Source organism: Haliaeetus leucocephalus, unplaced genomic scaffold (assembly GCF_000737465.1).
Source record: "Haliaeetus leucocephalus isolate CR32 unplaced genomic scaffold, Haliaeetus_leucocephalus-4.0 Scaffold484, whole genome shotgun sequence".
NCBI lineage: Eukaryota > Metazoa > Chordata > Aves > Accipitriformes > Accipitridae > Haliaeetus > Haliaeetus leucocephalus.
The window spans coordinates 8,200,585-8,226,827 of NW_010972920.1; the positions used below are offsets into that span (position 1 = coordinate 8,200,585).

Sequence of the window (26,243 nt, forward strand, 5' to 3'; positions counted from 1 at the left end):
GTGGATACAACACCACTTCCTCCAAATAGACTCTAAAATTTCTTCCCAATTTGTATCCAATTATTTTGGGATTCATTCCTTCTTTGCTGTACCTTTTACACAGTGAAGATGGGTTTATAATATCACAAGCCAACTTCCTTTATGCTACTCATCAAGTCATTCTCTGTGGAAATGAGAAATTAACTCATTCAAATTAAATTTATTTTAAAGGCATATCCATTAGTTCTGCTGATTTTTCCTGTCAGGAATTCCATCTGGAAACATACTTAGAAGACAACAGCCATTTTTTAGGACTAGTCTGAAACATTATATGATTCAATGGAAAGGAAATAAAACAGCTCTGAAGAAAGTTTTGTCTGTTTTTTTGGCAATGACAACGTATCTAATCAGCCAAGCTTTGACAAAACTATTCCCATATGAATGTCCAAAGGAGCCCTGTGAAGCTACCCTGAAGTTTCCTTTAGTTCTCACATACTCCCAAATACCAATCTTCATGTCTGCCACTGATTAATACAGTACTCCATTCCAAAATGCAATTATCCCATTGACCTTTTGCTACTGTGGAAACGAGCAAGCCTATGGCTCGATGTTCTATAATCACATTTTTGTCCTAATTGTGTCCTTAATACACACAGGCTTTATATATAGGCTTGGAATCCAGTCTAGATATTGCCCTTTATTAAATTTCAGAGAACTTGCAGTAACAATGTCACTGTACTGAAGAAATGTTCTCATGACATAGTAAAACCTGGATGAAGAAACTGTAAAGAATTTTTTTACTGTGCAACCTTTGCCAAAAGTATACTCCAAGAATCCACATCTACATTGCTCCCCTCTCAAGTTCCACCTTCAAAGATTATTCCCCGCTTTCTGAAAATAAGGGGAGAGATTTTAATGGGAGATGAAAAAAAATATCTTTTGAGGTTGTAAGGAAGGGGTGTACGCAGCTGACATACTTATGTACCTACACATCACCTACACTGTTTCAAAGCTCTATAAAACTAGCAAAGCAAGAGGAAAACTCAAAGCAGCCACATTCTTTGCAGATGTACTGCAAAGACATAATTTACGTCTAAAATACTTGGCTGACTTAAGCTTTCTATAGTCCTCAGTAAACTGGAATGTGTGTTTTTTAGAATTACCGTTTTTATGATTGTCATTTTTTAGAACTAAGCATGCATCAGTGCTTTCAGCCATCACCAAGGGTCTTGTAAATACTACGTCCTAGTTACAGACGCAGGTAACAAACACGTCCCGTGCTCTGTACTCACCTGTAAACATTTTTGTAACAGCTTTACTCTGCTTGCGGGCAGAACACAGGAGCAGCAGCCAGGGAGGGAAGAATTCAAAGTGGCCAGCTAAAAGCTCCGCTATCGTTCCAGATAAACTTGTGGAAGTCTGTTCACCCTCGGAAACGTTACAGCCCTCGTCAACCGAATCTACGAGCAGGAAGAGGCTCTGCTGAGGGGGCTTCATTCCCAAGAGAGGGAGCAGAATGCACCTGTAAGGAACACGAAACAAAATCAGGATTTTAAATGCGTTTAACAATACATGGACTATCATACAGTCATTCAAGTTGAAGCTATGATCAACTTCAAACGCAAAGTTGTTTTTTAAACAGTCTAAGGAATTTTTTAAAGTAGTTAGCACAGAAAATACTGAGGTAGACTGAACCAACAGAGACAGTCTGAACAGTCAGTGATGTAAATCTTGCTTAGGCAATATTTCTTTTTAATGAATTTATAACAATACTTTAAAACAATATAATGTTGTTCAAGGCTGATTAGAAGACTTGGAAGAATGTTGCTTCACTAAGAAGGAAGCTACTTGGCCTTAAGTTTAAGGACTTCATTACTGCTGACTCTGTCAAAGCTGTTATTATTGCTTATCAGAAACTAATAGTGAACACTAGTTGGTCGTGAAACAAAAATCTAAATAAAAGCCACATGAAATATCAAAGCTCAAAGAGTTCAAGTCTGAATGGATAACAGTTTTACAAAGGACAGAATTTCTGCCATACCTTCACAAATGAAATGCAAACTAATTTAGCAGCAGACTGAGGCATTTGGTAGTGACTTTGATGTATTAGTTTTATTTATATTGAAGTTGCCAAGTTCCTATTACTGGAAAAGGATTATCTGTATCGTCAGGATGCTATCATCTGTACCAATGCATCTGACTGTGCAGCTAAAAATCTCAAATTTGCATGTATTGCTGCCACCCTTAAGGATACTCCTTAAAAATATATCTAACTCTGCACTTACATGTATCTTTAAATAGCTACTACAAAACCGTCGTGTCTCTCCATTATTTCCACGATATGCTGTTTTTTGGGAAACTTCATAATGATTTAGGCCCGTAAGTTTCACTGACTAAATCCTTTAAATACATTTGGCAAGTCAACTTTGACTTTATAGTAAAAAAGATTCAGAAAATGAAACAAGGTGAGAAAAATACATATCTAACAGTTTACTCTCTTTTGTAGATTTGTTATTTGCACGTGTCCAGAAGGCATGCACATCAGAAGTATTTTTTGTTTTACTCAAGACCATAATAATCTTTTCTCATTTGTTTTACTGAACGAGTCTATCTTCAGAAGACTTTGGTCAACATATTATTACCTACCAAGCATTCAAACTGGAATATAGGCAAATCTTGCCTGTTAACAGAAGAGCGCAGCCCACTTCAGAAATTATTTGTAAGCCCTGTTAGTGGAAGGTTTGTTATTTTCTGGTTTTCTGACTGAGAAAAATGCAAAATGGAAAGAGAGTGGTGCACCTTTCACGTCCGACAGTAACAGTAGAATCTAGCAGAGCAGACTAGGTCATCTATTACACTTGGAGAGACTTCCCCAGAGGTATAAAAAGGAAGTACAAAATACTTGTGTTCTGAAAGTATTCAGTATTAGATAGATTTTAAACCCCTGTCACCCCCCCCCCCCCCTTTTTTTTTCAGGTGCACAAGACTACTGAGAATTCTTCGGTACTTCCACAGCCAGTTACTCTTTCAGAAGATGCCTGAGGTACAACTAAAATCACTGTTCACTAAGCTGGGAAGTTAAGCAGCTACCAATTTACAGAACAGGAAATTAAAGTAACCATAAGGTTAAAATTACTTTCCTAAGTGATGCCAATCCCACAATGAAAGGAGGCAGATGGAAATGACCACATTTTCCACCCCTTCCCCCACCAGAACGCTGCCTTGCCCCCTCAGCTATTTATGTCAAGGCTTTTTCCCTGCAACATTTCTCTTTCTATCAAAACCAATTTTCTTTTCACACAGTTCTCTATATGAAATTACTTTTTGAGTATGAATGTTACTATGAGATATGAGGAAATGGTAATGGTATCTTAAATTAAAATCTCACTTAAAATCTGCGTGACCCTAACAAAATGCCTACAAAATATCTTACGAGCATCCGACAATGTTCTTGGGTCAGTATTTACCTGTTGGGAATACCACCAAGAAAAGCTAACCGTCAAGTCCGGGAAAGAGTCGCAAATCATGCTGCTAAATTCCTGCAGCATGTAGCAGTTGGCTGTAGTAGGTCAAATCAAAGGGTTCACCCTGCCTCCAAACAGGGTTGAAAGCAGATGTCTAAGAAATAATGTAAGCACTAGGAAAGCACTAAACCACATTTTTCCAGAACTCTCAGGGACTGCAGCAAACAGGGCTTCCAGGGACTTTCTGAACCAGAGATTGAGTCTTTGCATTTAACATCCCTTAACTGACCACGCTTCCACAGATTCGTCCAAGTCTTCTGTGAACCAATTTAAGCCTCCGGCATCCACGACATCCTGCAGCAAGGCCTTCTGCAGGTTAGTTACACACTGCACGAAAAAGCCCTTCCTTTCATAGTTTAAAATCCAAAATGTCCTTGTTTCATTTGATACCCTTCAGCATCTGTACTGGAAGGGAGGGTGAGCAATTATGTCATATTCACCTTCTCCATGCCATTTGTCATCTTCTGACTTGTACCACAGTCTCTCTGAGCCATTTCTTTCCAGGCAGAAGAGTCCTAGCATAGTGATGGTGCTTCATAAAAAGCTATTCCACTGACCTTTGTCCCCCTATGCTCTGCTTTCTTCCCCTTCACGATGCTTGTATTTCTGAACCTTAACATAACTTAAATTCCACTAGGAAAAATATACGCACGCATACATATATATACATGCATATAAGAAATGAGGCACAATGACTTCTCCCAGCTTACAGCAATATTATTAAAGTGTGGCATTGACAAGATATTGATAAGGCTTTCTCTTAAAGTGCGCTTAGAAACTATTTGATAAGCTTCTGTTCTTCCTAGATGTTTTATATCTCTTTAGCTCAGAGTAGATGCCAAGTAACATAATAGTGAAACTTTTCAGAGATGCTAAGTGCTGTGCTAACTTGCCAGAAGTCACGTCATGTTTACCTCCATAATGTGACTGAGTAATTCCACTCCCCTCCAATTTCTTGCTTGCATAGGAAAATTACATAAAGCAACACGGAATTAACAATGTCATAAAGTACTTCCATAAATGGTGATTCACCTACAGATTGTTGTAACAGATTGCTTAATTTGCAGAGTGCCTCTCAAAAGATTAGCTGATTTTCTTTACCTTCTAAAAGGATAACAGCTTTATCTTTATAACTTTTATACTCAATACAGATATAAAAGTGGTTATCATTACAGAAAATTTCTGAAATAGAAATCATGATTTAAAACAACAAAATTAATTGGTCAGTAAAAATACAAAATCTCTAGAGAAAACAGCACAATTAGGTATTTTAAACGATGGAATTCATTTTAATGGCAATGTAATGTAATGACTTATTTATATAGAGCAAAGGTGTTTCACATGCTCTCTAGCAAATAAGGAGTCCTCAGAACAATGAGCCATCCCACAGAATTCTTCAGGATTGCTACTGAGTTGACTGAACCCATGCAAACATGATTTTCCACATATGGAAGGAATATATACAGACTGTGCTGAAGTTCTGCTTATGATTATCCTTGAGATTTTTAGATTGGATCCACAAAAATACCAAGACACAACAGAACAAAGTAGAAAGATAGCGGCGTTGTCCACAAAGGCTGAAAAGAGAGTCACAGTGGAATGCACATACTTGCTAAAAAACAACAAAAAAAAGAAAAAGGCAAACACACACATGCCAAATAACAATTAATGAGCGGTTCTAGCAAAAGAAGTTATAAATCCTAGCTTCTTATGAATGTGTTTCTCATATTGGACTGTCTCCGGTGAATAGGAAATTCAGTTATGTCCCCACTTAAATCGTTTGATGCCTGTTACAGCGTGAACATAGCTTATACCTAAAAGGGTTCCCTTTTCTCTATCCAGCTGCTTGCATTTGCTACTGACAAACACACAGAACAAGTGTATAAAACTTAAGCCAGAAGCAGCAATGAAAAAAAGAAAAAAACAACCCCAACATGCCCACCCGCCCCCCATTTGTTAAAGTCCAAGTGCTGCTACTTTTAGCAAAACCTGAAATACTTCAAATATCATGATTTGGAAATCTGCTTAACTACTGCTACAGCTCTTAAGTTTCTTTTTCAATATCAGTATGACAATTCTTCAACAAACTGCCCTTTGAGCCACCTTTTCACCAACAGGTTATAATTTAACACGTGTACTTCAGTTACAGACACTGATGCCAAGAAGAATCATCCCAGTGGTCTACACTGGGAATTTACAAACTCTGCTCTTTTCAAAGAAAGTTTGTAAAAAAGCAGACAAGCTAATTATCCAACACATAGCTTTCTTTGCTCTCTCCTCCTGCTTTTTTGTAAATGCTTCTACACCAGATTCCTTGTGCAAATTCACCAGCTATTTGTCATATTCCCAATCCCTGCATATTAAATTAGCCTTTCCCCCCTCCACTTCCGTCCTTAATTACTGAGGGGTTAACTCTTCCTCCCCATTTTAAAGTATTTGATGCCTCCAAACATTTTTATTCAGAGGAAATAATCTCTGTAAGCTACAGCTAGGGAGCCAGCTTCAGGATTAATTCTGAAAGTGGGCATGCACCCGTAGCTCTTGCAAAGGTGGAGTGCAAAACTGATTTTGCCCAGCAGAACACACTCTTTTCTACACCAGGCCAGTGCTATCGAACAGGTCCGGGATACACTTCTGCCCACACACAAATTACATCAGGCTGGCTGGCAGGAAAGGACCCGTATTACCCCCAAGCACGCAAGCAGCAACTACTTTTCAACTAGCAGCTAGCTTATGCTCAGACTTTGCATATGTTGTTCTCTTCTCCCCCTCTGTCTGCTTGAGTTTTTCTTACGTATCAAGAGAACACCACGGTGCTCTGTGCTTGTTCTGGTTTGGACCACGTGCAATGTTATCACTCGGAATGTGGCTGGATTCGCTGTTCAGGTTGTATTTTTTACTGTTGCATTTTGTCAGGTTGGAAAGAACAGCGGTGCCGCAAGTTAAAAAACACCACTACAGGACATTGAGCACAAGAAAAGTAAGGCAAACATCCCAAATGGATTTTTAAAAACGGTGCTAAGTGTTCTGAGTGATGTTTACTGCTGTCAGGTAAGGTTGCCCTTATGCTCTACTTCAGCTCATCTGCCCCTCTGTCTTTGGGAGTTCTGAAATGTTAGGAAGTTGGCATTCTCCTGCTTGAGTTCACCAGCACCTCCCTGCTGAGATCCCTGCAGAACGTCTTCTTTCCTAAAGACTACCTGCATTTCAAAAAGGAAAGCAATATTCATTGCCAGTGAGAAAGTTCATATGTCATATTTACAGTCAAGTTAATATCAATGCCACTATTCTGAGTCACAAGAAACTGTAGTAGGCCATCACATGGAATAACAGAAAATAGCCGCAAACTCTGTGAGGATTGTAAATCCTTGGAATTGAAGTAATTCCTTGAGGATTGTAAACATATGCTGAAAAAAAATGTATTCGTAATACCTTGGATGAATAGGTTTGGCAATTACTAGCAACATGGTGGAACTGACCAACTGACACCAGCAATGAAGGTTACATCGAGTTTTACCTGAATTTATTATTCTATTGGCAAATACTTGCCATAGAACTTTATAAAACATTCACCTTACATGCGAGGGACAATGCAGTGCCATCCTCTGGATGAGATCTGAATGCCTCGTAGAGTTTACAAGGAAATTGCTCATTTGCACATTTGATCTAAAGAATTATTGAAGATTAAAGTAATGGAGAAATATGACTATATATTGGATGGATATCTTTGTGTGTATATATATATTTATACATAAAGAGTTTAACGATACCTAGTGTATAACAAAATAGACAATTCTTCAAACACTAGTCTCAACCTTCAGAAAACCGAACAAGCATCTTCCTTCTTATGGGTGGTCTACAACATGATATATCCAGTTTACCACGTAATTTTTAAGACACTCATTTCCATTTATGTTTGTATCAGAAAATACAGAAAATTAAGTACATAGTGAAACTGTAAATAAGCCAACTATATTTACATAATGTTGTAGTAATTTTTGCCAGCAACATACGAAGTAGTGGGATTTTTGCCTAAAAATCACACACAGAGACCTAACCAGAGAATCCTAACCAGTAAGTGGAAACCTGATGCTGCCTCTGCCAGCTCTGAATCAGGTATAGCAGAAGCTCCATCTTCCCCAGCCCACTGCTGAGGACATGCAGGGAAGGAGAAGGCTCTCCACGGCAGCTAAGAGCTGGAGGTGCTGCATGACAGCAAAAAGGGAAGGAATTATGGTATACGGACATTACGGAGGGGAGCCCAGGCCATTGCAAGGTACCTTAAGGGCACTAATCTATCTACAATGGGGTTTTTACTACTTCCACTGCTAATGGGAAAAACGTAAAAGATTTAAAATGTATAAGAATAGAAAACAAAATGCAAAACTCCACAATTTTTAATCATGTGTACTTAAAAAATTCTCACAAGTGACAGCAAATACCCCACCTTGCTCTCCACTGCCTCATAAGCTTACAGACACATGTTTATTTGTATATTATAATAATCCAGGGGCTGGTTGGCAGAATATAATCCGTTAAGGATGTGCCCCCCCAGTTTCCAATTTGCATTTAGAAGAATGAAGCCAGTGAAGACAAAGCTGTTAAAGACTGTCAGAAGCTGCAGTGAAGACAGACATATGCCAGTAGCTGAATTTTTCTGTTTTCCAAACTGCATATGGGGCATAGGTCACAATAAAAGAAGAAAAGGTAAACTTCACTTCTAATAAAATTGACAATTCCTGCTGCTCAGCTGATGAAATATTACCCTCTTTCCGAGAAGACTTTCAGCAGCTGTATTCACACAGAAACAAAAACCAGAGCATCTTTACAAGTTACTTGCAGTACTGTTGTTAGGTTAGTGAGTTTTACTTTGTCCTATGACAAGACATTTATGCCTTACAGATGACTGACAGTAAACAGTTTATTTACCTGCCTCGTAATGCATTCTGGCTAATGATTAAAAGGGAAATTCTAATGGTCAAGTCCAACAGCTGCTTTCTGTACAATCACCCCAATTCTTGGCACTATCTACATGCGTAATACAGGCCTTTTCTTCTTACTAATTGCCCAGCTGCTCATACTGGTAATAACATCCTGAAAAATGTACACACAGGACCATTAACAATGGAAATATTTGAGAAATACAAGGGCTGTGAAGCATATAACACTTCTACACTTAAAAAGTTGCAAAATAAAACATATGGCTAAGTATGGTGAAAGTGAACTGACCCAGTTTGATGTGCGCACACCTGTGTACATACTGATGGATTTCATCAGGTTATTGAGGTATCTGTTCTGTAATTTTTCAGCATGATAAAGTGTACTGCAACTGATTATGACTTTCTGACAAAGTGCAATACTGGAATTATACACACTCATGGACTACAGTATAATATAGATTATTGTTTCTAGTAAATTATTTATTTACAGGCTGCACAGAAAGACAAACTGGCTCTAGCAGTTCTACCCAGCTATGGTTAGTCTTATGAAGGAAGAGGCAGAAAGCAGAAAAGAAAAAAAACCCTGAGAATCACCTGTTTTGAAAGCTCTGGGTACAGTACATGGATGCAAATCCAGGCTCTGGTCTTTTCAGAAGCAGTGAATTAGAAACAGCAGGCAAGTCTTGTGCAATTGAGTACCTGATTTTGCAATGTCTTGTAGCAACCTGAATTTTATCTCTAACTGTAAAGCAGACTTGCAGTCCCAACAAGGAGAGCACAAAAGCTAGCTCTAGGGCATCAGCCCAGACAAAAATAGAGTTTTATCTTAGAACCAGCGCCATCGGTCACACATAAACAGTACATGCTGGACCCCTGTGTATTGATTAGAGACCTCCTACTGTCTCATACAAATATATGGGTGATTTTTGTCTCTAAAGCATTGCCAGTGGATCTACCGGTAGATTTACTTGAAATCTCAGAAAATAGAAACCTTAATAGCAAATATTTGGTGTAATAGTTGGACTGCCTAGAACAGTTTGCAAACAACTCAGCTATTAAAAAGGACAGACAACTGTAGCTGAAAACCATTCACACCTGCTACCACGAGCAGGTTGACACCCTCTATATTTTTAAATGGAATATATTTGCCATATGTGCTAACATATACAATATGTTCTAAACTATTCAGAGTCTGACATACAAAAATCTGAGTCCCTACCAAAGGCAAAGAGGAGGAGAGTACAGGAAACAACGCAAACATTTTCCTGAACACGTAATATAAAATAGTAATTTATTCCACACAAACTCTCACAGTTTTGTTTTTTAGTGATTGAGAGGTCATCTAGTCCACTTCCCTGCCTACAGCTGCATCAGCTCTACATCTGTCATGCCTGAGAGATACTAGTCTAGGCATTCCTAAAGACTTCCACTGATCAATACTCTGTCTCCCCAAGCAATCTATTCCAGTGCTTCAATATTCTTGTAATTGGGAAGTTTTCCCCTTTGTCTAACCTTAACCTGTTTTCCTGCAATTTAAACCTTGTACTTCTTGCCCTATTACTTGTGTCCCATGGATAACAGAAGGGTCATTACAAGGGAGCCAGCAGTATCCAAAATTTGTAACCATTTCCCTCTACTCAGTCAGCCAGCCCATTAAGGAACCCACTGAAAAGAGACAGACGCAGGACAGACCTCTATGAAATCCAGCATGATGTGCTGTGTCAGTTTGAAAATGAACTGCTGATAATTACTCTCCAAGTACAGTTACTCAACTCTTTTTGCACGTAGCCAAATATAGTACTAACTTGCACATAGCCTGTTTGCACGAGTCTCATGTAAGCATCAGAGCCTTCCTGGAGTCAAAATGACATACCCCTTATCCACAAGTACTATTGCTCTGTCTCTTACAAAAAGAGGTTAGATTAGATCTGTCAAAACCAAACCATGTTATCCTGTGTTAGCTGTTTTTCAACTCTTTGTTATCTTCCAGCTGCTTGCAAATAGTTTGTCTGATTATTTGTTCTGGCATTTTTTATTTCAATTGACACGCTTCTAATTCCCCAATGCCTTTTTGTCCCTTTTTAAAGCAAGGCACTAAATATACATCTTTTTCTTTCAAGTCTGAATTTTCAGCCATCCTGATAAAGATAACCTGTCCTTTGAAGATAATCCGTAACAGTTAATAGGCTGAACAGTTTGAAAATATCTCACCTATCCTATGCTGTTTTCTGGTTGTTTTTTTTCTGTTGTTTTGTGTTTGTTGTTTTTTTTTTCTTTTGGTCCAGGCTATTTTTTCTGTATTCTTACTTCTTTGTTGCTAGTTTTAATTATGTTAGCTGACTGCAAAAGCACTGTTTTTAAGAAAGGGCAATATACACAATCATTGAGAATTTTGGCTTTCCCAGTGCTATCAGTTTTTCCTCCCCAGTGAACAGCAGACCAATACTGGGTGGATATTGTCTTCCTTCTGCTAACGTATGTATGGAATTATTTCTTATTACCAAACAAAACGCACCTTGCAGGAAACATGAACAATGCACCTTGAACTTTCAGTTTTGCCCTCATTTTCACATTACTCTTTTACTTTCATATTCAGTAGTCAATCTCCTTTCTGCAGTGTTCCTTCTAATGTTTAACACATGAATGATGAGGAGCTCAGTTTCACTAAACTGGACATCTAACATACTGCTTTGAGACTTCAGTGTTCTTTCCAGCTAATTCCTTTCTCTCATTATACTTTGTGAGATCTCACCCACAAATTATCTGAGGTCACCAACATCTCCAAGTCCACTGCTCTTAGTTTGTCCTTCTTTCCCCTCCTCTTCTAAACATCATGCATTTAAGATCATTTCATAGGCACTGTCTCCAAAAGTTGCCTTTCATTTGCTCAGCTAGTTCTTTCCAATCTGATTGAAGCAAATTTATGTCCTCCCACTAGCTATTTTCTCCTCTTTGACATTAGAAATATGGTCACTGACAGACTCCTGCTTATATCATGCTTTCTCAGCTGATGTTCATCTCCTACTTGTTTTGTTATTCAAATTTTTCAACTATGTAGACATTATCGTCCAAATTCTTTGCCTTGGATAATTCCATTTGATATCTTAAAGAAGCTTAGCTTACTTGATCTTGCTGGTTTGGTAGGGTTAAACATTTGAATTTTAGGAAAGACATGGTTTAGAATGGTGTGAATCTCTCTAAGTTACTGACAACTACTATACCTTGCCAAAGCAGGTAAACTTTTAGATACACAAGATGGTCTAATAGGTTGGTAGGCAGTTTTATTTACAGTCCATAGAAGATAACACTTTTACCAACAAACCTTGAAGTAGATATCACGCATATAAAACTATCACCACATGTAGTGTCTATCTCCTATTCTTACAACTTTATTCTACAACTACAAACAAGCATACGACATACAAAACAATCCCTGAACCAGCTACTTCTTTTTAAACATACCAGTTATACAAGTTCTCCTGACAGATCTCAGAACATTTAAATCAGTCTTGACTGTGTACTAATATTTCCAGTTCTGCTTGTTCACCCCATACCTTTTTTCCATTAGTATAAAGACACCTAAGGCATTTGATTACTAAGCCACTTATCATCCTCTTTGTCCATCCCATGACCCTAAATGAATAAACCTATTTCCTCTGCTCCTCCAGCCCCAGTTTTTGAGCTGTTGTCCAAGTTGCTGTTATTTATATTTACTCCTGGGATTTGTTATCCACCAGCTGTTTTTTAAAAGCTCTCTTTTATTAGTGTCAAAAATCACTGCTTTTCTTTGTATTAAGCATCAATTAAATTCTCATTGTTTGTTTCCACAATTCAATCTCTTTCTTAAAAAAAAAAACCAAACAAAAAAGAAAAAAAAAAGGTTAGGGGCGTCAAAGAACATAGGGTTTACATCAAATGCAGGAGATGAAAGCATCAAATCAGACTCAATGAAAACTATTATTAGTTGAAATGAGAGAATTACCTATACTGAACCTTATTTTCTGTACCTGTAAAATTAGGATAATAACTTACTTTGTAAATATTCAGAAGTCTGTGGTTGAAATGCAACATGTAGGAGTGGGGTACCACAATAAGAAAACTAACAAGTTTATATATGCAACAGAAGGTATTAAAATTACAAAGTTAGTTTTAAATCATTTATGAAACCAAAGTGAAATGTATAGTCTTTTCAGCTTTCCTTATTAATTACCTGGTTTCTTGGCCATATAAGAATTAATAATTGTTTGTTAAACAAAAATGTATCTTCTTCTATGAGCAGTGTTATTTGAACACATTAGTATACAACTGAATTGAAATTCTTATAGCTTTACAGGCATTTGAATTTGCTGGTATTATTCTACGTTTTGGAGATAGACAAAATCCATTTCCTTCTTCTGTCTCAATTTATGCAGAGCATGAACACAACTGAAGAAACAGATATTGCCTTCCACATACACAATTGTATTTGTTGACATGAGAGAAATGCTAGCCACAGAAAAGAAACAAAAAAAACCCCCAGATGAGACAGGTAGAAAACTGCACGGAATACATTCAATTGTGTGGGTTTTGTCAGGCTACATTCTAGTTTACTGTTCAGCCAGCCCTACGTTCTATTATTCCATGACTGTGTAACAAAAGACCATAGCATAATGCACATGATACAATACAGTCACCGTTATTACTGCAGTTCAGTCCGACAATCCCCAAATTAATTAGATTTTTCCTATGCATTTGATTCCAGAAGAAAAAAAAAAACCCAAACCATTACTGATTGGGAAGCACAAAGAAGAGGTGCTGCAGTGGGTATTTCAGCAATGAGCTGTTTCTTCAGAACAGGGAGTTCTTGAATTGCCTGCCTGGAACAACCAGGATGAACAACAATATACATTTTGAAATCTTGATCATTCCCTAATCAAGTTGCTCTATACCTGCCTTTCTCATTTTTTGCACATCATCATAAAGCACCCCACATGTCAACTGTTGAACTGATTGCAGGATTATACTGTTCAACCCCATTTTCAGAAAATCCTCTGCACAAATACCAGATGAAAAGCTGTTAAGATTTTACCTTACTAGTCAAGCACTTAAGACAGCTTTCCTTCTATGTTTGCATTACCACATATCTTTTTCCATCTTATTTTCTCAAGTGAAAGGGACTATCTCAACCTTTAATTGCACTGTCTTAGTTGAAGAGGCAACAGATGGAGCAGCTTTCATGTGTCCCATTCAAAATTACTCTCCCATACTCCCCAAAGTAGAATACACAGCATATGTTTCTTGTGCATCACTCTGGGTCCATATTAGTTATCTTGTGGTTTGGTTTAGGGGTTTTTTTCCTCCCCCAGCCCCAAGCAGATATAGTTTCTCTTAATACGACTATAAATCTCGTATTGATCCTTTCTGTACCTTCTCTGTAATTTACTTTAAAAAACATTGTTAGGTTAGCACCATGTGAACCTGATTCTATTATCTTACAGCAGTGATGCATTTAGCTTTGGAATTGATTCTATATCTTTATATTTAGTAAGATCTATTTTTAGCCTTAACTACAATAGAACAAGTGACAGAAACTATATTCTCCTCCTCCCCCCACCGCCCCGCAACAATTTATACACAACATGTTTACTGTGGATGGCAACTTTATCATCATTTAAAATAGATGGGGATGCTAAGGAAAAAAGTATACCTGAAGTCATAAAAATCGAACTTAACGTGAATGTGCAGTACCTGCTACAAATCATCTGGGGAAAAAAAAATATTGTTTTTTCTTCACTTTTTAAGACAAAGTAAGCGGAACAAAGCTGAAGCAAAGGAAGTCACAACACTCTCCAATACAAAATAAGGCAACTGAAAGCAAACTGATGTGTACAATTGTCAATGGAATGCAGTAAAAGTTTGGAAAGTTTACCAAAGTTTCTAGAGTGGTCAAACTAATGTGTGTTGGTACCACTGCCATCACGTACACCAGTGCAACAGCGCGGCAACCTAACAGAAGAGTGCGTAACGTTCTTCTTACTTAAAACTCTTTGTGTTGTTGACTACTTAAGTTTCCATCTGTTAGAGAAGGCAGAGTTGATATTCTGCTAATTAGGGTAATCTAAAATCATACAGGACACAATTTCTCTTATTGTGGATCAGCTGCACTTTACCTACAAATAGAGCTTTTTACCAATGTCCTGTTGAACTCCACAAAAGTGTAGAAAAAGGATAGACAGCTTCATGATCGTATCATGCTCACCATCACTGCAGGAGAGCTAATGTAGTTAAACCAAGATTGGTTAATTAAGTCCTTTAAGATGGAAATCATGCTGTAATACCATTCTTAACAGTTTTTCCTCATGAAGTTCATTCATATCTGCCCATTAGCATCATCTCTATACTGCTGGTATTTTCCTTAACCAACCTAGAGCTTCTGAACAGTTTTCTGCCTCTTCCAGGAGAACTCCACGATTCTTCAAATAACCTTAAATAAGATGCTGCCATCCCCCCTTCCTCTTAATCTCTTTCGTCTACTAAGATATCATGGATCTTTAGCACACAAGCTTGCATCAGTGCAGCCAGATACTCATCTGCCCTTCTTAACACACACAACAGTATACCAACTCTTATTAGTATGTGACAAAGGAAAAAGGATAAAGAAGATGACATCATTGATGGGCCGCAGACCGAAAGTCCACTCATGTATGATCCTTTATTCCCATTCTTCCTCCCACTCCTGTCAATTTAAACAACAGCATCCAAAACCAAGCCAAGAAGTTTGATAGCCTTCTATCAACAGCAAAGGCTTTTTGGTCCTTGCTTTATGTGAAGCTATCTGCAAACATGCAACATAGAGAGGACTTCAGTTGCAACTGTTTTGCTCCTTTCACTTCATCAGCTATGTAAATTTCCCCATTTGCCTTCTTTTCGTGATATCATTTTCAGTTCTTTCATGCTATCCCATCACATTTTGATGTCATCAAGTGTACCCAGAACATACCCACCTACAGTCTTTGCAGCACCTCCTCTGCAATACCTTTGAACACCTATATACAATTCAACCCTTATTTCAGCATAATTATTTTTAAGGTTTTTTTCATCACACTTGCCTTTTTTCCTAATTATTTCTCTTTGAGCAGTAGTTCTTCAATCGTGAAGTGTTTCTGCATTAACTATTCAAAACATTCCTGCTCCTAGACAAAGTTAAATTTCTCACCATTCCCAGTGTATTGTACACATCATCACGCAGAAGAAACTGAAACCTCTTCAATACATTGCTTCACTAACACTTTCAGGAGGCGATATTTCAATACTATCTTTTCCCAGTATATTAGACACACTAAGTCCTTTCTACTTCACAATCCGCCAAATCCTTTTCATTTTTTTCATTAAAAAGGAAGAAAAGAAAAGAAACTTAAACCCTTGCACAAGCTATGAACATGTGCATAGAAAACTGGAGGGAAGGGAAATAATTAACAAGTGAGAATTGCTATGAAGGTCCATCTAACTAAACAGCTTACAGGAAAACCTGTAAGGTTTAAGACTGAGCCACACAGATTAAAGGCAAAATGTTAATGCCTATACAAGTAGAAGACAAAAAGGTCTATGTAAGTTGTCATTATTAAAATGCCTTGGGGAAACTTTCTTATGGTAATTTAAACTGAAAAGGTTAAAACCTTAAATGGTATTATGTTCAGTCTGTATGCAGTGCTTCCATACAATGAAAGAAGAACATACAACTTGCTCTTGCAGCAACACTAACTGTTGCTATGTGACCCGTTAACTCCAGAGATTTAAGGGAAAAGCCTCAAGAGAAACATGCCACAAAGTACTTAAGCTTCAGGCAATGCTCAACTTTCTAATAGTCTAGAGAGCGCCGGAACACAGCGTTTTCTATGAAACCTGGGGTCAGTTAAAAGTCTAAAGCAGCAGTTACACATTACATGTACATACTAAGAATCAGAAGCTCCATCAGAGCGAAGATGCTCTCACAAGAGCGAGTTTATGAAAAACCAGTTTACCTTCTGCAACTTCACTTTCACTGAGCTGGAAATACAAGCTGAGTTGGCAGATTCTGTTTAACCTCTTGCGCATGCTCTTACAAAAATAGTTTCTCATCTCACCCATGAACAGGTATGATTTTCAGCTGGTGTCCTGCCTCTATCATTTTTGACTATAAAATAAATCATGTTACTGAACAATTAAAATAGACAAATGTTGTGTTTACAATAAGTCCCTATAATATACAGGAGAAGTATGTAAATACTTCTAAATTAACAGACTCATACCACACAAAAGTCAGCACAGAAACTGTACTCATAATTACTTGAACTGTTCTAACTAGTAAGCTACATTGAAGACAAGTAGCATTTTACCACACATTTAGCATTAATACACTGTAGTTATTCACATCTTCACAGTACACCACCACCCAGGAGACGGTATTGAGGTTCAGTGCAATAAATTTTTTTTGTACTGTTCCTTACTTCTTTCATACAGACTGTCTTGTTCACCATTTTTCTTCATTAGATCTCAAAAGATCTTTTGATCTTGCAGATATCAGCTTACATGTAGCTGCTTCCTATAAAGAGTTGTAAAAGCCTTTGTGCCGTGAAATCTGTCTGCTATTTTTAATATTTTATGTCTCTCGCTACACAATCACTAAGCGTAGGCCTCCACAGTATGATGATCCATCTACCAGGGAGCTAAAGACTGTAAAACTGTCCAGTCTTTCTGATGAAATCCATAGGAGTCAACTTTTTAGAATTAAAAAGTACCTCAGCCACTTGATGTTGAAGGTACATATTTTTGACACAGATTTCCTTCACCAGAAATGAGATACTAAAATCAAATTGTAATTATGCCATTATGATTGAGTACATAGTACTGTCAGTGATAAAGGGAGGCATGTGCTCCTTATGTTTTGGCATGACTATGTTTGACAGTCTTAAGTTTTTCAAAAAGCAGAGACACTTAAATCCTTTCATGAATCTAGCCTTAAATCACACAGAATTGACAGCTTGTCATTCCAACACTGAACTTCTCTGGAATCACAGACTGAGACTAGAAACAGGCAGAAGACTACATGGGAGAGACCACCGAGAACCTCGCTTGCTAGAGCACCGCTTGCACTTGTCCTTTGGCATGCTGTAGGTGCCGAGATGTTGAACCACCACTGATGCACCACAGAATTCTACAAAAAGGTACCTCCCACAAAACAACCTGCTTTTAACTGAAATCAGCTTGCTTTTAACTGAAAATAGTTACGGCTCCTACTATAAGCAGAATTCAATCTTGTACCAGATCAAGCTCCTCTGGGCTAGGATCCAACTCCCTTCAGGATTCTAGTCAAGCATAAGTGAAAGACGTAGGAATGGACAAAATTATGGGAAAGGACAGAAGTAGAATGTTGCATATTTACACATCTAAGATGTTGCTCAGAAAAATTCCCTTTGGATACAGAAACCTTTATTCAGCTAAGGGATTTTTTTAATGTCACATTCTTAGGTGTGATCTCTGAGGAAAGACTAACAAGTTGGAATTATTTAATTTAAAGATGAGATGAAAGAGAATAAAGCAGTATGCAAATATGTAAAAGGCTGTCCCAAAAAGGAAAGAAAGAATCTATTCTCCATGTCTCTGGAGAACACCAGAAGTAGTAACAAGCTTAGATTATAGCAAGAAAAAAAACCCTCAGGTTAGACATATGGAAATTTTTTTCTGATAAGAATTGTGAAGCATAAGAGCAGATGAAGCAAGCATCTCTCAGAAACAGACTTGGTTTCTTCTGCCTGGGGAAGGAGATGGTTGGTGGACTTGATTTTCTGAGGTCCCCTTCCAACCTTCTCTCTCAAGGTCGAAATCAGTCACTTGCACATTTGAGCTTTACATGTGGTAAATGAATAAACACACTGGAAGTTTAACAACTTTCTTCTTTAAAGGGTCTCGTAAATTAATTCATTACACATTCAGATCTTTCTTCACATGAAACAGGATACAGTTAGTCCTTGGCTTTGTTTCTACCATTTATAGCTCTACGAAATTAGAGAGTCTGACAAGATCTGTGTTCACACCCTCCTTGTAACCGTTGCAAAACTACAGCTACCAAGATTGTACTGAAGCTGCAGAAGCAGAGGGAAAGGCTGTGTAGCAGCCCTTTCCAGAAGAAAGGAGAAGAACAGAGAAAAAGATGTAGATCACTTCCAGACAGTCTTTAAGACTTGGCTGAGAAAAGTCAAGGCATTTCTTTTCTATGAAAAGATTAATACTGAATTACTAATGTCTTACAGAATAAGTTGATAGAAATCCCAGCAGCTTTTCAGTTTCCAGTAGCCCAAGCTCAGGCATCTATAACCGTCTCCAATGTGCTGCCTCTCAATGTATCTTTTATTTCAATACCTCCTAAGCTCATGGTAAAACCAGACTTTTACTAAATGCATGTCATTTAAAAAAATAAATATAAAAGCAAGAGAAAAGTAGCTCAAATATCACGTGCTACCACCTCACCCCCTCCTGAGCAAAATTAATACTGCTTATTTTCACAGCAGTCACAGAACTTTGGGTGCTGCCAACAGCAGCAGAAGCATGTACTGTCATTAATGAACTAGCAAGGAAAGCTCAAAGTTTGTAAGGTAAAGTATCAAAGACTAACCCCATGAAAGAAAGGATACTCTAATCTCTGATCTCAGCCATTAAAGTGGATCTGAAACTTCGTTAGCTAAAGACAATGCAAAAGTAAACAGTTAAGGGGGGGGGGGGGGGGGGGAAAAAAAAAAGGGAAGAACTAAAGAGGCCTTCAACTTCTCAGATTTACCCCAAAACCCACTTACTTTTTTTTAATTAAGAATAAGCTTCTCCAAAACAGTCAAAAGCTCACCAATGAATTGTTCAAGAAAGCTTACACAATTCATGATAATTTTAATTATATTACTGGCTTCAAAGTTCGTACAAGGACCTCTAAAAAGAACAGCTTCTTCACACTTCATCTGTTATTGCATACAACTCAATTTCTAAACCTGTTCCTTCATCTATGCTAAATAAATGGCAGGAAAAATGGCATTTCAGTACTGCAGATTTAAAGTCCCTGGACAACAGTCACAGAAGATTTGCTGAACAACCTGCTGTTTCCTACTTTGTCAGACAAATAATCTAGAACTTGAAATAAAACATGTTTCCCCTTATCATTTAGATAAGGGGAGAAGCACTCTCAATCACCTGCAATTTGCAACTTTCTGATGATACACCACTCTTGAGGGAAAGAGGGAAGAAAAAAGAAAAAATAAATTAGTAGCATGGAAAGCCAATACAGGTGAAGGGCCGGGGGGGAGGAAATGCTTGTTAGCATTGGTTGACAATCCCAGTTTTTTTAGTCTGAATTCTGCTGTTTATGACATTTCCATCTGCCAAACACAAAACACCAGAGGCTTGATCCTTTGGAGTTCTCCTCCAAAGAGGTAAAAGTAACTTCACCTAGATAACAGCTATTGTCACAAGATTTGTTGTACTTTAATGCTGTCCAAGGGAATGACTCATACAAGAAGGCTTTCAATTTTAATCAACATAAACCCCTGCTTCAAACTTGTAGTCAGCATAAAACCTTACATGACCCCTCACATTTTTTACAATCATGTCTGCAGATATTTGCATATTCTAGAAAACTGCTTTATTTTTTGTACCACTTAGCATTATTGGTCATGTTCCATTACAATGCAATTCTGTTGTGCATGCAGACACATAGGAACTGTACCACCGATACTTAGCGCAGCTTCACAGAGCACTAGGGTATGGAGAAACTGCAACATCCAACAATTCTTTATTGCTCTTATTTTAAAGTTTTGGTGTGGATGCCTCTTGTCACCTGTCCAGCTTAGTTAACTCTCTGGGGTTTCCCTTTTCAAATATGAGTAGCAGAGATCAGGAGTTCGAAATAGAAGAAAAGCTGTGATTGTCTGGGAACCTGCAAAAGGAACCATGACACTGAATTTAGCACCAGCGTGCATAGAAAAAGAAATAAATCTGGTGTCCTTTCTGAAAAAAGAATACTTTTAAGTTCCGGGGCATAGTTTCCACTACATTAATTTTTGGTAAAGAAGATGTAACATCAGCCTGAGAAAACTTCTGTGAAATTCTCATACAATGACAGATTTGTTCAGCAGCTTTTTTTTTTTCTTTCTTTCTTTTAAATTGTTCTTTTCTTGGGTCCCTACCAATGACGGACAGCTACTTGCATGGGAATGCAATTTCAGCAATGCAAATAAGTGGAAATCTGAATTCATAGCTTCATTCTTCCCCCAGTACAAATCTCTTTGACCGGACCATCTTACATTAAAGTAATTGTATTAGAAATACTTTAGTAATGAAGTTTTAGGACACTTTGCAAGTGAAAAAAAAACCACTTGAACATCGTTGACCCAAATTCAATATGTGAGAAGTAAGTATGTGAAAAGTCTCACAAGATTTGAAGTTTCTTGAAAAGACATGCAGAAGACAGCAAGAAACTTCATCTGTGAGTGATAGCAAAGCAGCAATATCTTCACCAACCTGCTGGGAGATGTGGAAATTCACCATTTTTTTGGATTAATTTCAGCAATTTATTAATTTCAGCAATCCACCCAAGCAAAATTCAAATTTTGCTTTAAGTTTTACTAGACCAATGCATACTAAAGGTGAGTTTAGTACAAGCTTAAAAACATTATGTTACTTAACAGACACATTCTATCTCTAAATTCTCTGAAACTGACTCAGGACCCTGGTCATGGATGTCTTTCAGACTCAGCGCAATGGCTGCAAAAGAAATCAACTCTGCAGGGTAAACTAGGTCTACGCTTCCAGTAATGTCCACTTTTTGGGATGTGAATTAACCAAGCTCTGCCTTCTACCACTTAACTGCAGCACAACACGTAGGAATTATGTTCCTTCCCCTACTGTCTGAAGGTGTTTAATGTCATCTCCTTTGTCTCAAGAATGTAAACCAGGATCATAAGGGTGTATGTCTTTTTACAGCCTCGTCTGCACAAATTTCAGCATTATCCATGGTTTATACCAGAGTTCCTCTATGTCCTCATGGCCTTGGATAACTGATAGCTGCCTGTTTTCCTATCAATCACTGGAAGTATAAACTTGCTGCAGCGAAACCAAAATCAACCCCCATTCACAACCCTAGAGATAGTATTGCAAAATCTGGGTTATTCTGATTTTTACTTTTCTATTTACACAAGGAAGAACAGACCTTCTCAATTAAATTCTTTCCGTTTAACACATCATTTCTTCTTACTTTTGGAGTCTGTAACACTCTTTGCCATTTCCTTTATACTTTCTGCTTCACTTTCACCTAAAATTCGCATGTGAGGCTTCAGCATTCTCCCTTATGTTTAAGCCTGCTTTCTGCTCCCGTACTGCATGCCGAGAAGAAAAGTGCCTCAGAAGCTGTGCTGTAAGTAGCAGTTCTTTCTCTCAGCTGTCAGTGCAGCAGCAAATGCTTGTTAAATACATTTGTGTAGATCAGCCCTTCCAGCTCTTCAAATCTGCAAGATCTGCCCCTGGAAGAATTTTTAGGGCACGTTAAGATTATAAATACCTAAGAAATTTCTTAAGAGAAGACATTCAAAGAGGAGGAGAAAAGTCTTAACTCTCTGGGTCATCACTTGCACGTTTATCACTATGACCATCAGGGTTGCTGAAAAGCTATTTAAAAAACATTCTTCAGAAAAAGATTCACTATTTTAACTAATGAACTTTATATTGTTTATAGACTGGCACATTACAAAGCATTAGAAAGTTTTTATTTCTTACTATTTCTAGGACAATTAGCACAAAAATAGAATGGTGTAATCTTGTTTAGCACTTATGAAGAGAAGTCTTTCCATTTTAGGCCATGAATACATAGTTGGGTCTGCAGCAGCTGTGCAAAGCAGAGCAAAAATTTGACAGTGCCTTTAAAGCAAGATCTTTCACCTCTCCTACTGAATAAATTAAAAAAAGGTAAAAAAAAAAATAAATCAATGGAGCATTGAGACGAGAGCTTTATGCTGTTTCAGTGCCTTTACACAATGCGAAAGGCAATCAGCTGTTAAGTCTTCCTAGACCTCATTTCACATTACAACAACTTTCACTTAACAGTAAGCCTATATAACACACTGGACCAGAATACTGAAGGGCTCAGTGATAAATCTTAGAAACCATGAAAAATACTAATTTAGATTTTTGTTAAACATTTCTTGCACGCTGTATATATTAACAAAAGTTCAATTAACAAATGATTGAGATATCTGATGGTGGGAAGGGGGTCGCCAAGTCCCTCTTGTTCGCGGACAGTGATTGTATCATACAGGCAGCAGAACAAGCTCACAGTACTGCTGTCAACAAGCATCTCCTGGTCCCCCGCCACAGTGCTGAAAACTTATATTCCCAGCACAGCACCTTGTCTCTAACGCCTCATCTCCCTCAAATCTGCAATATGAGAATGAAGACTATCTACCACAGCTGCTTTTGAGAGCAGGAGATCAGGGTAGGTGGGCAGCAAGGGAATACATGAAGGACAAAAAACCCCACCAAACCCAACTCCTTGACTGAAGCTGTTGTACTACCACATAAGTATTTTTAGTGTAATAATAAGAGTTCACAATCACTGCTGCAAAATTTGAGAAGGGAAAGACTAGTACCAGATGTTGTGTCACATTTTATTTTTCCAGTACAAAACCAAGAACCCTGTATATTGACCTAAATGCTCAAACAGCCCACCATTGAACCCAGTGTTCATAAAAAGCAGTCTTATGGAAGAAGCTGAGTCTGACTCACAAGTATCTTTTATATTTCTATATCGCATTTTTGTCTAAAGACATTCACCTAATCCCTGTTCTTTGGAGTAAGGCAATCATGTTTAGGAGGAAGGATTCCAGCTCTTAGAGCTAAATGAGTAAGATTTCCTTGTAATACTTTCAAGCATAAACAGGCTCTTACTCAACAGATTAATCCACTTGCATGATTTTAAAAGTCTGCCTAAAGCTAGATAGCCAGTCTGCTATTCCATTTATAGACACTTAATTTCACCCAGTTTTTAGTCATTAGAAATTGAGAGGGCTTAATACTTCTGAAATTAGGACCTTAACAGCCCCTAGAAGTTGCACCTTCACTTCGCAACGAACAAAAAAACCCCACAGTTAGTCTTGGTTTAGACTATTTGTTGTAAGACACTACACTGAGAACAATGTAGACATGCATCCTGTTTATTCAGCGGGCAAGGACATAACAGCCATCAGAACTGGAAGGCTCTTTTACACAACCGTAACAGTATAAGCAAGCACTACAAGCACTACAGTTCAACCTCAGTACTTGTTTACCCAGTCTTAGTAGTTGGGGGGGACCAGGGGGGGAACAAAAACCAACCAAAAACAAACAGGAATTTTTTTTTATACTGGAAACATCATCCAATATACCCTTCAGTACCACAAAAACTTATGTCACTACACAAAGCTTAAGAACTTCAGTTGAACTAATATTCCAGGGAAGTTTTATACTGGCAACACAATCAACTGAAGCTCTCCTGCCAGAGACAAGCCTTATCCTTTCTGAATTTTCTTTCATTTGTGACTCAAAGGAATAAAGACCGATAGACACGTGCTTGTGAAGGCTGTGCTTAAGAGAGCACATTGTTCTAAGTGATCTATAGATATACACTCTTACACACACATCAGTATCCTTACAGAAACAAAATTCTGAGTGACATGCTGAAGAGACTGGTTTGTTATGGAATACTAAGTAAAAAAAATAAATATTTTCATTCAACTTAGATAGCTGACAAACCTTCTAAAGGGGCAGGGTGAGCCCGCCTGACAAATTTCTGATCCACTCAGTGCTTTGGAGTACGTATTTTTTAAGTAGCAATAAAGATTTGACATAATCTTTGCATATTGTGAGAGGTAACATAAGGAGTTAATTGACATTTTCCTACCACGTATTTTTAGACAAACATAAAACCGATGTGTTGGATCAGACCCAGAGATCCATTAGTCCAGTTTCCTGTTAGACAGAGCATGATACTGGAAGCTTTTGCGACGGTCCTTTAAGGTCTGTTTCAGGTCTATGAAGGACAACTGCCCTACCTTTATGGCACACGAAGGCCGCTGACTAGGTATCTTCCACTCTGAAGTCAATTACTTTAAAGTCTTTCCAAAACACTGGTTACAACTGAGGGTATTAATATACAAACGTAAATAAATTCACTATAAATAATAACTTTTTTTTTTTAAAAAGTAAATATTTATTTATGTCAACTATAAGGACAAACTTAGATTTTTTCCATGGTAGGTCTGCAAGCTCTGACAGAGATAACAAGGCATGAGACAAACATGTTTAAGCCATCTGCACCATAGACTCTTTGGAAGGAAGACCTAAACAGAAGCTAGCATTTTTTTTTATTTATTTGGGCTTTATTTTTGGTAGGGTTTTTTTGTTTTTACCTTTTAAATGCTTCAGCAGGGTTCCTCTCACATTCCCCGGGTTGCAAGAGACTTTGAATAGCAGGATCTCTTAGTTTGTCCTCATATCCCTGGATCAGTCCACTGCGGCAGATTTGTGTAACTAAACCTCTGATAAACCCTCCAACACACAGCGTGTCAGAGTCTTGGGCCCGGCAGAAATGGAAGGCTAGAGCCTGACGATGTAAGCCTCTTTGCAGGTTTGCAGGTGAGCTTGGCCACAGTAACTCAGTACAGAGGGCCGTCTTCCCACTACCGGGCCCTCCTACCAACAATACACCCCAGGCAGCTCCTTTCCCAGAGACAACACCGGTATTATTCCCAGAATTCGCTACAAGGGATGGTTTGTTGGCAGCACTACTGCTGCAGTTAGCTTTCTCCTGGAGGCAGTGCTGAAGCTTGTGGAAAACCCACTCCCTACAGTAAAACTGCTTTCCCTGCAGCAAGCTGGTTTGAGCCATTTTATAAAGCTTCTTCTGTTGGATTTGTCATAAGCAGCAGTACACCTTCAACATCTCAGGGTAGGCAGATACACATTCATCTTGCACAGAAAAAATCTTCTGCACAGAACTTGACAGAGGTTACGGTAATCAGTTAACCTTTCTTGTGAAACTTAACAGCCTCTTCTCAGGACGGGCGTCACTCCATTTGTATGCTTTATTATGATTAGCATAACATAATCACAGTTCAGCTGACATCGTGAAGCGGTGTCTGATACCAACGCTCAACAATACTTCTCCTATGGCTCAAAAGTTCATACAGCTCCATGGCTGCATCTGTAGTTTATGCGGTTGTGTGTGTTCCCAGTATACAGGGGAGACAATACATCTGGAAAAACTGATGGAAAGCCAACTTTTCAGTGTATACTAAATGCCTTTCAACTCTAGGCATTAATCTCTCTGGATATACATCCAGAAAAAGCTGTCCATAATAAAATGTTCCTTCTGGGAATTTTATAGAGAAAGTGATTTTTCTTCAGAGTACTACATACATACCACAAACGTGGCTAAGCACCACTTACTAATAAACAGTCAGTTTGGACAGCGAGCTTTGCGGACTTCATACATCTGGGCAAGCGTCTGAGAAGTGCTTTGCATTACGGTTTCTTATGCAGTACAGACGACAGAAAAAACCCCCACGTTTACAGCTTCTTATTTCAATACATTCGTAAGTGTCTTCTTCAGGAACTCGGATTCTTACTGAACCTGTTCTCAGGTATCTTAATCGCAAGATGTCAGAAGAGACAACATCTTCCCCTAGAGCTCTGAAATAAAGAAGACAGCACTTTTAACCCTACACGCAAGTCATAATTCAGTCAATCGCAAATGCAGACAACAAAGAGTAAA

At 38.1% G+C, this 26,243-nt stretch overlaps 1 protein-coding gene across 1 annotated transcript in view; it reads right to left on the reverse strand.

Annotated features, from left to right (window-relative positions):
- Positions 1-25,451, reverse strand: part of ANKRD50 (ankyrin repeat domain 50) — a 39,291-nt gene extending 13,840 nt beyond the window's left edge. Inside the window, exons 1-2 of the mRNA XM_010575578.1 lie at positions 24,880-25,451; positions 1,272-1,501 (exon numbers count right to left, since the gene is read on the reverse strand). Coding sequence (XP_010573880.1) covers positions 1,272-1,501; positions 24,880-25,358 — 709 coding nt within the window. The 5' untranslated portion in view covers positions 25,359-25,451. The remainder of the gene's footprint in view (positions 1-1,271; positions 1,502-24,879) is intronic.
- Between the last annotated feature and the right edge of the window lie 792 nt (positions 25,452-26,243).